A 12,755-nucleotide genomic window follows, 5' to 3' on the forward strand; every position below is an offset into this window, starting at 1 on the left:
TGTAAAAATCCACATGTACAGTGTTAGGTGTTGTTTTGGTTACAGTACTATCTGTTGTAGATGCTGATGAACACATGGATACTCTTGTTTTGAATTATTTTGACCATCGTGTAGTAGAGAATATCACGTCTTTGTTTGTTAGAAGAAGGAAAAACTGTGAGATGAAAGATAGATTGAATCTGACCGTTTAAAAAATGGAGATGGGAAAAAAAACGGGCTGAATTTGACCGACTGAAGCATTAGATCGTCAAATCCACTTAGTATTATTACAGGATGCACAATATATCTTGTATGTTACGGAAAAACTCTGAGCGTACAATAAAACCAATGTTTCGAGTAATATTCACTCTGTCAAGCGAGCAAAACATCTTCTGCTCCTACATAAATATTGGTGATGTTTTCCAAGGTCTTTTCTGTGCCCACAAGCCTATACTCTAGGAATAGATATTATTTATAAATTAAGATTTTTGTTTTTTTTAAAAAATGTACCTTTGTTAAAAAGCAAGGAGAAAAGAAGACTTACTGTAATAGCAAAGAGAACGCTGTATCTATACTGTACACTGAAGAAAATTCATATGTATTGTAAAATTACCATTTTAAGCAGAAACAAAAATAAAAGCTAACTCTACATTTATGAACTGTAAATATATACTGTAAGTAATGTAAAAAGTCTATCTGAACTAGCCATAGAAGTGATCGTCATAGTGCTTTTTAGAGCCCACGAGAACGGTGTCCAGTCTAGATGCGACGGATCGACGACTATGACGTTTAAGCATCTGAATTGTGTCGAAATATTTTCGTGCGGATTATTACACTTTCACAAACTACACAATTTTGGCTAAACAAAGTCTCTGTGAGATAAAACTATTTTTTTTCGTCGTCGTCGCCGTCGTCGTCGTAGTTGTTGCTTTTCGCTTTTTACATATGAACAAACACGGAGTAACAGTAATATCGGACATTAAAGCCTCCAATAGCACTCCAGCACAAGCGAGATGAGACGGCTTTAATATATGAAGCCTGATACGAGGACCGGCGACCGTTGCCTCCATGCATGGTTATGAGCCTATACCACGATGAGAAGAGAAATCAGCGATTTGCACGTAGCCATACGTATACGTCCCTCATAACCATCACTAGACAATCGTCCAATACTGTATTGCAAGGTTGCTTTTCTGTCCCCTTCTGTTCTCTGCCCTTTCCACGTGTAAAATAAGCGCAAGAAATTGCAACAGCACCTTCACAAGCAATATTGCATTTGGTTGCTTGATTCAAACATGATTAAGGCTATCCTTAAAGACACAGCTGATGGCCAATGTAAATCCCCTCCCACCCAACAGATGCTATTTGAACAATATAGCTTATCATTTGGAAGTGATATTGATTTATCTGCTCTCAAGTAGCACTCATTAGGTGTTTCAATGGTGGAAATGTTCATGTTTAGGTTGGTGTGTTCGAAATTCGTATGGACTGTTACTATGGGCGATATCAACAATTGAGAACCGAGAAAACTACAAATGGAGGAGACAGGACTCTCCTTGATTATCCAAAGAAAGGCCAAATGCAACCGACAGAACATATCTCTCGTTTGGCTACTACTCATCACGGCGCGGCAAGCTTCGCACTAAACTCTCCACAAACACGTATGCTAGTCTAAGGCAACACCTCAGACCGATACAGAACAGCCCGCGGCCAAGCTTTGCAGCATAAAAAGCGGTGTTTGGTCTCACAGCACGATACAGAATATTCAACAGGCGTGTTGTCGTTCGCCGGGACAGCGCTGGGTCAGGCCAGATCATATCGTTCAGAATAAAGCAAGGGCCTTAACAGCATCACGTTCCTCCTCGTGTTATTTATTGTAGGGAATATAGTAATGATTGTTCTCGAGAAAGTTACCAAATGCACTCTTAAGTGTGTAAAACTACATGTTGTCACTGTTGCCGTACCTGTACTGCATATTGCAAAGGAAGCCCTACAGTTCAGGCGTCACAAATTGTACAGCACACACATAGAGACATACCAGAGGATTATACACACACACACACACAAACATGTTGCACACACATGCTCATACAAACACATACATAAATGTGCTTGATCCCTAGACAGCACTAAAAGCTTTGCACAACGACCCTCTCGTAGAAACTTACTTGTTCTAAAAGACATTTATCATATATTTAGGCACACACTACAATTTTTTTTTTAAAATGTGGTTTTGTGGTTTTATGGATTTTTTTTTTAATGTTTGTTTTTTGTTTTTTTAGTTTGGTATGAATGAGAAGAAAACCGAGCATTTGCTTCAATGAATTAACTGCATCGGGATGTGGGAAGGGATGGAAGTGGTGTAAGCAATACATCATTAGGATCTGACCAGGGATAAGCTCACAATGCTTTAAATATAAATAAAGAAGAAGAAGAAGAAGAAGAAGAAGAAGAAGAAAAAAACCTTGCATAAACAGCACAAAGTAAATACAATAGCAAGTGATGATAACAAAGCCATGAAAAATTGAATCATCTAATCAAAAAAAAAAAAAAAAAAAGGAACAAAGCTACTCAAGCACAAGTGATCTATAGAACCAAATATTTGATAAAAAAAAGGGAAAAAAAGATTATCTCTAAAAACTAGAACATCTCTGGTAACAGTAGTGCACTTATTGGTTTAAGCAGTGCAACATATATGCAAGAAAACAATGCAGTCCTCTTATCAAGCTTTTAAGAAAAGATATTTCCTTTATAAACAATGAAAAAAAAGAGAAAAAAAAAATCATAGAATTTAATTTCTTAAGTAAAACAATTCAATGTTTAAGCACAGGATTTTGAAGTAAATGTGCAAAGTAGCACTGTATTTCAAACCTACAACTTATGCGACCAAATCCCAAAATGGAAAAAAGTCGAAATAAACTGATTGATACATTTTGTCATCATTTTAACGACACTTCAAAGGTGTATCTACTCAGATAAGTGAGCAAAATTGCCTGATTGCAGTTGCACGGCAAATGAGTCTTTTATATCCATAAAATACGTGTATAACAAAGCCAAATATGAACACAGAGCTTCCGAGTGACATAACACCAAAAATACAACCTTCCGAACTCACTTCCGAAATACACACACAATGTCTAGATATCGGTAAAACTGGGAATGTTTCTTATTGTTTGGAGAGCTGTGGTATATTAAAGAAGAATGACCGTGTTTATTATTTTATTGTGGTTCAGTAGATGTTTCTATTTTTTTTTTTTCTGTTGCCTATATCCTTCCCCTTCTCTCTTGCATTTCCAATCAGGCAAAAAACAAGGACGGCTGTTTGAGCCACTAGGTGGGGCTTAAGGAACAGGAGTAGTGCATTTTAGTCACCCCACCGGCCCAAACAACTGAGTCACAGTAGTTGCCACTAACAGGAAATGCATCACTTTTACGCATTTTAGGAGGTTATTTCTGTCCAGTTCACTTTTGATCTAATCTAGCCCATGGCTCCAAATAGCTTAACGTTTCCCATGTTCACTGAGAACTACTAATAATTAGAGAAATATCCACATGACGTTGGATTCTACAGCTGATAACAGTCTCAAAGTGAGCATGTGAGGAGCAGCAATTAACTTGGATTCTGGGCCTGTTTGCATACTTAAATCTGCCTCTTTTTTTTTTTCACTTCAAAAAAAAAAAAAAAAAACAGAACCATGGAGCAAATGAAACACTTTATATCACATTTCGTTTTGAAGCGGAAGAGGTCAACTAACAGTCGTCTTCTTTGTGGCAGTGTATGCGAAACGAATTGGAAATTGTTAACGGCATTCAAAGGTTTTGCTCGAATACTGTCATCGATAAACTTTTTTTTGTTTGTTTGTTTGTTTTGTAAACTTGACCTGAACCATTAAAAAAGTGTGGCGGGAGAAAAGAAAAATGTCATAATCGTAATAATCATTCATTCATCCATCAAGCCACTCGAAAATTCCCATTTTAGTACAGTTTGTAAAACTGGCTTGTACCTTGACAACATCAACATCATAATCCCTCAATGCCATAATAATAAATAAAAACCCAGTGTCAAATTGAACAACTCTCCTGTTCTTATCGCATGTAAAAAGGCAAACATGTGACCATCAATATTTTAGAATGAATCTAGAGCCAAATGTTTTTTTGTTTTTTTTCAAAGTTTTTTTGTGTTTTTTTTTAATAATCTATACCACAGTAAGCTTGGACGCTTATAGTGTCCAATACGGTCTACATGGGAAAAGATCTACAAGTTTAAAAAATTCACTGCAATGTTTATTTTTGTGCACACGCACGCTCACATGCACAAATACACATACGTACAAAATACCTCTACCATATATAAGTGTGTATAAGTAGTTTGTGCGTGTGAGTGCATGCATGGGTATGTGTATTTGTGTTTGCGTATGCCAGAGTGTGTGCGAGCATGTGAATTTTTTTTTCTTGTGTGTTCTTTCGCAGGCCTTTCGGTAGTGTTCAACACATAAATCAGTATTTAAGGAAAGCATACATTTAGAGGCCAGTAGTATGGATCCAGCCAGTGGATCATTATCCAACTACACAGCCTTAAGGCCACCATCTTTTTTTATTCTTTAAGAATAGCAAGGACAAAAAAAAAAAACAAAAAAAAGAAAGAAAAGAATTTAAACGCTTCTTTTTTTTCTAGAAAACTTAATGTGCCAGTGTCTATACTCATTACTCTTCATGCCCCAATATAAGAAAGAAAAAAAAAAAGAAAAAAAAAATCTAGTGCCGTTTTCTTTATCATTTAATTCTTTTTCGTGTTTACGTAAGTTTGTACTTATCCGTCGGAGACATGCTTGCGCATGTGGTCATTGAAGTGCTCGATTTGGTCAAACTTGACAGGGCACACGGAGCACATGTAGGTGGTCCCCTCCTGGCAGCTTGCTTCCGCAGCCACGCCCACTCCGGTGCTCACGACTCCGCCCCCGGCTCCGCCCCCTCCCACCGGCATGGCCAGGGCCACCACTCCCGCTCCCGGCTCTGGAACGGCCATCGGGACTGGGATGGACACGGGGCCTCCGGCGCTTCCTGCGGCACTGACCCCGGAGACCCCGGAGACCCCGGAGACCCCGGTCCCGGTGCTGTGCAGGGCCATGTGGCGCTCCAGCAGGGTCTTGTGGGAGAACTTCTTCTTGCAGATGTAGCACTCGTAGGACTTCTCTCCGCGGTGCAAGCGCATGTGGACGTTGAGGGAGCTCTTCTGGGTGAAGCGTTTGTTGCAGATGCTGCACTGGTACGCTCGGACTCCTGTGTGTGTAACCATGTGTTTGATAAGATAATCCTTCAGCGAGAACGAACGCCAGCAGATGCTGCACTGGTGCGGCTTTTCACCTGCGAGAGCACAGAGCACAGACTCATTAGAAAGAACCATTCACCAAAGCACTCTTGCAGAAACCGTTATCATAGCCTTCGTGAAAAATTAATATATATGCCAAAATGTATTCTAAATTTGATAAGTACACTGTACACATTTACCTACTTAATATAAATACCCTGCAATAGTACTAAATTGATACTTAAAGTCTGCTAAATTGGAACAACTCATTTTGTACCCGGAAATAGTGCTGAGGTCCAACTAAATATATATACGATTGTGCTATATATTTGATTGTGCTAAAATGGAACTATTGCAAATATACTTTAGGTACACTTTAAATATCTTGCATTTAAAGACTGATATTATACAGAGATCATACTATCCTTACTAATTTTAGGCTCAATATTAAGACAATAAAGAAGCACTCCAAATAAATATTTTATTATAAGATTTACATCAGTAAGTCTCAAGCGATATGTCAGTAAATATGTTAATGGATTTGTAGTATACTTATTATGAAATAAATGTATACATTTCAGTGAAGTTTTTTTTTTTACTAGGGATCACACATTTCATTTTACTATTTTGAAAATGTTATTACAGATCCAGGCAGCAAAGCTTTGCAGGTTCTTCTAAAACTTACCGTATTTTGCATGCAGGTAATATCAATGAAGACATTGATAAGTATGAAATAGATGCTTAGCAATATGCACCGTGTGTTATATTCATGAAAGCTCTGAAGTTACACACATATGTTCCTCTTATTTGTTAAGAACAAATATGTCTGCATTTAGATTTTTAATAACGCCTCTCAAACTCTTTGTGAACCTTTTCATGCAAAATTTGACATGAAATTCTCTGTGCATATATTCTAAATGCCAAAATAACAGTTTAATTATTGATAAAGAAAGTACAAATTTAAAATATGTTTTTCCTGTCATTCTTGCTTTTTAAAACATCTGTAACTTTTTCTGATAAGTTGAACTTTGCATGCAGGTTACTAATATTGCTAAATTTATTAATCTTAATTATGGAATTAATTAGTGCCGTGGTTGCTTAGCAACAGTAATGTACAATTTTGAAATCTGAAAGCCCAGCACAGCCAACATGTTTAAGCTACATTAAAATTTCATCCTCAACATTTTTTGCACCAGTGATGTCTACGGAACTAATCTAAAGTTGCATAAAGCTTTTAGGTAACACTTAACTTAAAACCTTTATTAATTATCCCTTGTAATGCACCTTATAATACATTATAATACTTATCTATTCATTGAACACACCTTTAGAAAGTGAAATGCATTAAAACACATGACAAACCAAACAACCAATTTCAGATGTAACAAGGAATCTGCAAAATATTACAATGCATTTTAACTATGGTTAAAATTATTTATGAAAATATTATTATTATTAAAACCTTTATAATGCATTATACATGAAGGCTTTAAGTTAAGTAAAGTGTTAGTGTTACCTCATGTAATTTGCCCCACCAAAAAAAAAAAAAATTAAAATGAATATTGATTTGATGATGGTATTGATGATCAAAATCTGGAAACATGTTTATCATAGAAGAGTATTTAAGTCATTGTGTATGACCTGCATTTTAATAGTATAATATAATTTAATTAATAGACCCTGACTCAAAATGTTTTCATTTAAATTAGATTGAACTGGAAAAAGTGGAAGTTTGGACATTTTTCATGGTCATTATTACCATCAGAAATCACATTAATTTGTAGGGCAGTAATTTCTACATGGTATTTCAATGAAGATTGAAAATTTGAGAAATACTGTTATTATTAGCATTAATAGCCTAATTAATTAAAAATAACTGCAACTGTGTTTTGTAATTTTACTATGTATGTTGGTCTTCTGGAACAAACTGGCGTAGATCTGTGCTGTAAGTTTACAGGACATACATTAACATTATAAAACAAGAAAAGTGATTTTAAAAAATATGGTAGAAAAAATTATTACTATGGCAGAACAGTGCGATAAAAGTAAATGTATATTGCTGTTCCTTTCTGAAATGAAAAATCAGTTTCAGTAAATGAATCAATTACAGTAACTTAGTGTAAATTTTTATTATACTTAAAAATATTGGAAACTCTTATCATTTCCATTGAAAGGCCATACACATTATCATTTATTTACATATTTATGTTCTTGGCAGCCACAATCTTTTAGCTCACAGGCAATTACATCTGGTGTTATTGTAAAATATCTTTTGTGCTATACTATTTGATAAAAGCTCATGTGATTATGGCATGCATAAGGGATCAAAGTCTGATTTTTTTAAATAAACATATAAGATTACACAGACTACATTTTGTCCTGAAGACAGATCATTATTGCATAGTAATCTACTTCGGGAGTTCACAGTGTCAAATTAATTATTTTACTTAACTCAACATTGCCATACTGAATGCACTTTTGAGGGCTGGGTACTTTACTGTGTGAGACCAGACAAAGGTTCAGAATAATAGTTTGCAATACTATTTGCAAAACAATAGTTATTCTGGCAATCCGTGTTTTCACTGTTATACGGTAGGGGGCGCTGTTACGCATCTTCTGAAATACTACAGCCTCTCCGGATCCAAAAACAAGCGAAGAATAAGATCTGCGTAAACCAGGGCTGCATCCCAATTCCCTACTATATAGCAAGTGAAAAACAGTATGTGACAAAAGAAGTATGTCCAAAATCACAGTACTCACGAAAGAGTAGGCAAAAAGTACCCGGATGATCTACTACTTCTGGCGAGATTCTGAAGTGTGCATATGATGGACACTTTAATATCCCATGACTACATAGCGAATGTAGAACGTCAGATTTGACCCCACCCATTCTCAAACGCTGCCGGGGAAAGAGTTAAGGATGTACTTGATGTTTTCAATGTACAGGTGCTGGTCATAAAATTAGAATATCATCAAAAAGTTGATTTATTTCAAGAATTCAACTTAACAGGTGAAACTAATATATTATATAGACTCATTACATGCAAAGTGAGATATTTCAAGCCTTTATTTGTTATAATTTTGATGATTATGGCTTACATCTTATGAAACCCACGAAATCAAAATCCCAGAAAATTAGAATATTACATGAAATCACACAGTAATTACACAGTGATACCATGGTCATTGAACCAGGTTTTGGTTCTTTTGGCAGTGTGGGCAGGTGCAAATCCTGCTGGAAAATGAAGGAAGCATGAAGTGCTCTGAAAATGTCCTGGTAGACGGCTGCGTTTACTCTGGATTTAATAAAGCACAGTGGACCAAAGTCCTCTTTTCTGATGAGAGCAAATTTTGCATCTCATTTGGAAACCAAGGTCCCAGAGTCTGGAGGAAGAATGGAGAGGCACACAATCCAAGATGCTTGAAGTCCAGTGTGAAGTTTCCACAGTCTGTGTTGGTTTGGGGAGCCATGTCATCGGCCGGTGTTGGTCCACTGTGCTGTCCACTCAACGCAGCCGTCTACCAGGACATTTTCAGAGCACTTCATGCTTCCTTCAGCAGACAAGCTTTATGGAGATGCTGACTTCATTTTCCAGCAGGATTTGCACCTGCCCACACTGCCAAAAGAACCAAAACCTGGTTCAATGACCATGGTATCACTGTGTAATTACTGTGTGATTTCATGTAATATTCTAATTTTCTGGGATTTTGATTTTGTGGGTTTCATAAGATGCAAGCCATAATCATCAAAATTATAACAAATAAAGGCTTGAAATATCTCACTTTGCATGTAATGAGTCTATATAATATATTAGTTTCACCTGTTAAGTTGAATTCTTGAAATAAATCAACTTTTTGATGATATTCTAATTTTATGACCAGCACCTGTACTTGAAAGTTGGTTTAAAAAAAAAAAGCACCTTCCCAAAATGTCAATTATTCTGTGGCATGTCAAAACATAGGCGCAGACTTTTTCCTGGGAAAAGATCACACCTATATATATATATATATATATATATATATATATACACAATGAGAAAACTGCAACTAGCATGCATTTGGCAAATAGCCTGAGTATATTCTGTGTAAAGCTTAGACTTTGCCTAAGGGAAAACAGCTATTAAAGGATGTATCTCATGGAGTCATAGATTGAATTCTCGACCATTGTCGACCAATGAGCCCCGAGTTCATTAAGTAAAAACTTTAATTATTGACTATGGTAGTTATCATAATATTTTAAGTATACACAAGAAAGGCATTTTGACACACATGATAATAAAATCAGTTTGGTCTCATGGCTTGTAATGCCTCAAGAGGGTACAGAACAGGATAAAGTATTTGCTTAATAACGGTTAACTATTAACGTAAATTAAAGTTAATAGGCTGCTGATATGTGATAATCACAGTCCTCTTTTGCTCTTAGGTTTAAGTGGCTAGTCACTCACACGACCACTTGCACTGTTTGCATTTTATAACAGCAAAAATCTGACTTGCGGTTTCCAAAGTGAGGGGGAAGGAACTCAACACATTTGTTATGCCTTGCTACCTTAAGCTATGCACTGACTGAACTCAATTTCTGGCATAGGCTTGAAAAATACACAGCCTCACTTCTTTTCATAAATGATGCATATTCTGGTTCTATTGAGCTGTGTCTGAAAGCCCAATAACTGAAGAATCATATTGATATCTTTGAGGTCCTAATGATTGCAGGTCAAACTGCTGAAATAAACTTATAATACCTAATCCACAGAGAACAGCCAACAAGGATGATTCACAGAGAAGTTAATAATTGCTACCAATTATCCATTTAGAATCAAAAGCTTACCTTAATTATTTCAGACTAGCTTTTCTGTAAAAGCAATTTAGATATAATTGGATAAAACGTAACTACATACAGTACATACATACATAATACAGAGATGAAGGCCAAGGGTACTCACCAGTGTGCACAAACATGTGCTTGACGAAGTTTTGTTTGGCAGTAAAGGTCTTACAACAAAGAGTGCATGCGTAGGGCTTCTTTTCCCCATGCTGCCCCCCCGCCGCACCACCTTGCTGTTGACCTCCCCCGGGTGGCACCGTCAGTCCACTGGTGTACGGAGGCATGCTGGGAGAGGGCACTGCCACAAACTGGGGCTGCTGATTCCCAATGGACTGGGGCAGACTGAAGAGGAAAGGCTTGTTGTCGCTGGCTGACTGGGTTGCAAAGAGTGTAGGCAAGTAAGTGTTGCCTGCCGTTCCCATTACCTGGGAGTTGCTGGTCAAGGTGAGGGGCATGCGCAGGTTGCTGGTAAGTGGCTCACCTGGCCGCAGGTATGGCCCACCTGGCATCGACTGGGAGGACGCTAGGTTTGCTTGAGGCGGCTGCTGGATTCCAAGCTCACCGCTCTCTTGAGAAGGACCGTTTCCACTACCATCTTCAACCGCTTCTTGGGTCTGCTCGGGAGATGAATCGTTGACCTCGATCTGCACAGGGGTCCCCCGCTCACCTTGCTGGACTTTATTCGGACAATTGTCTCGACCGAACCCGGACAAGAAAGGCTGTTCGACGGAATCCGTTTCCGTGCCAATGGAAGAGCTGACGCCGGAGTCAAAGCTCTCGCCTTTGGGCTCGCTCTCGATGCACTCCAGCTGCTCGCTGTCCTCACGACAGTCCACAAGCCCGTAGCAATTGTACTCGTCCCCTTGTTCCTGCTTGATGTGAATATCCCCAGTGTGGAGCCTCACGGGACGAGGCTGTTTGCGGCAGTGCGTAGTCTCCGACGTGACCAGGAAGCGCTCCATTTGTTGCGAGCGCTCGTGGATGCGTGTGATCCAGGCAGGGTCCTGCCCTCCCTCCTTCTGCTGTAGTTGAAGGGGCGAGTCGTAGCTGGCCGTCACCGCAGCACCGGCATAGTGGGAGCGATTTCCACGGGTACCATTTTGCAGGCCCAACCCAGAACAGCTGGAGTAAAGCGAGGAATAAACGCGGTCAAGGCTCTGGTGAGATGTTTGCATGTAGCCTGATTCGGCATCACTACTGGGACCGGACGTGCCAGACTCAGGGGTTCCCCGTGGTGTCTCCTGCCCCGAGTCCCCTGGGACGACGGAAAAGCTGCCAGATCCACCAATGCCAACATTCTGTGAAACAATGCGGGTGCACTCGTCGATAACGGTCTTGATCTGAAGTATGCTGGCAGCTGTGAGGATCTGCAGGGCCTCGGACTGGGAGACCCGCAGCACACCGCTGTACATGAAGTCAATCAGTTTCTGGACGGACTGTACAGAAACCACAGAGGGGATCTCGATGTCACTGTAGCCCAGGAGCAGCTTGTCCTGAAAGAAGGGGCTGCCTGCAGCCAGCACACAACGGTGAGCTCGCAGCATGCTACCATGGATCCGAACAGTCACGTCACAGAAGTGCCCGCGGTTTCGCTGCTCATTGAGGGTCTCAAGTACAGAATTGCTAAAGTTGTGGAGATTAATGTGGTGAATGCGTTCGGTCATCCCCTTGCACCTGATGTCACCTGTGTGGCAGACACAAACACAAACACAAACAGAAACCAGATCAATCACACATCCAGCAATATTATGTTGATTGCACTGACACTATTTTCTTTTAGAGATGTTGTACAGCCGAAATGAACTCTGTATTTAAAAAAGGGCTATATAGATAGGTAACTTGACACGATTTTCTGAAAAATATTTACTGTAAGCTACACTTACAATGTCAGCTACTGTAAGCTAATTTCACTGCAAAAATAAAAAATGTGAAATCTGCAAATCATGCTAGAGCTTTCTAGCAACTTTTGCAGCTATTTTTGACTTAATCAATTGGTGCTAAGGTCATTTTTGTTGATGCACAATATGTGGGTATGTTCAAAATGGATTCTTACAGTATTTGTACAAAATCAAATACTTAAAACTAAAAATCACATCAAATACTAAAAACTTTTCCTGCATCAATGATGTTTGCAACCTGAAGGATCTTTTTCAAAAAGTTAAGATTGAGGTGGAGAATCTATTTAATATAAATGATTTAAGAAAACACAAAATAATAGAAATGCTAGATTTATGATGATATAACAAATAACAGAAGGAGTGTCTCTGGAATTTTCCACACGCTATTTTCAAAACTATTTACAAAGCTTAGACTGTGAAATGCACAGATAGAGATTGCCATTGCTTTAGGGCTGTAATTTAATTGCCTTAATAATGACCAATAAATAAACTATTGATAACCACAGACATGTGCTTCAATCTTGCATAATCTTAGGGAATGTGTATGGCCTGTAACTGCTTTTGTTCATTGACATATTTCCTGTAGAATGTGTATTCATTTTCTGTCTCTACCATATGGACAAAATGGTCATGGGATGTTGTTTGTACGAATGTAGCAAACAGCAGAGAGTATCACAGTGTCTCAGTTATTTTAGAACAATGTCCTGTTGATGTGCTGACATTCTAAGCATTTATATTATATTAATTA

General features: G+C 38.4%; 1 protein-coding gene across 4 annotated transcripts in view; it reads right to left on the reverse strand.

Annotated features, from left to right (window-relative positions):
- Positions 1-2,259: 2,259 nt before the first annotated feature.
- Positions 2,260-12,755, reverse strand: part of zbtb20 (zinc finger and BTB domain containing 20) — a 60,611-nt gene continuing 50,115 nt past the window's right edge. For all 4 annotated transcript variants that reach the window (XM_084115747.1, XM_084115749.1, XM_084115750.1 and 1 more), the window contains exons 3-4: positions 10,228-11,793; positions 2,260-5,343 (exon numbers count right to left, since the gene is read on the reverse strand). In XM_084115747.1, the coding sequence (XP_083971873.1) occupies positions 4,790-5,343; positions 10,228-11,773 (2,100 nt within the window). In that variant the 5' untranslated portion in view covers positions 11,774-11,793 and the 3' untranslated portion in view covers positions 2,260-4,789. The remainder of the gene's footprint in view (positions 5,344-10,227; positions 11,794-12,755) is intronic.

Source organism: Abramis brama (genome assembly GCF_963993115.1).
Source record: "Abramis brama genome assembly, chromosome: 5".
In the NCBI taxonomy this organism is placed as follows: Eukaryota; Metazoa; Chordata; class Actinopteri; order Cypriniformes; family Leuciscidae; genus Abramis; species Abramis brama.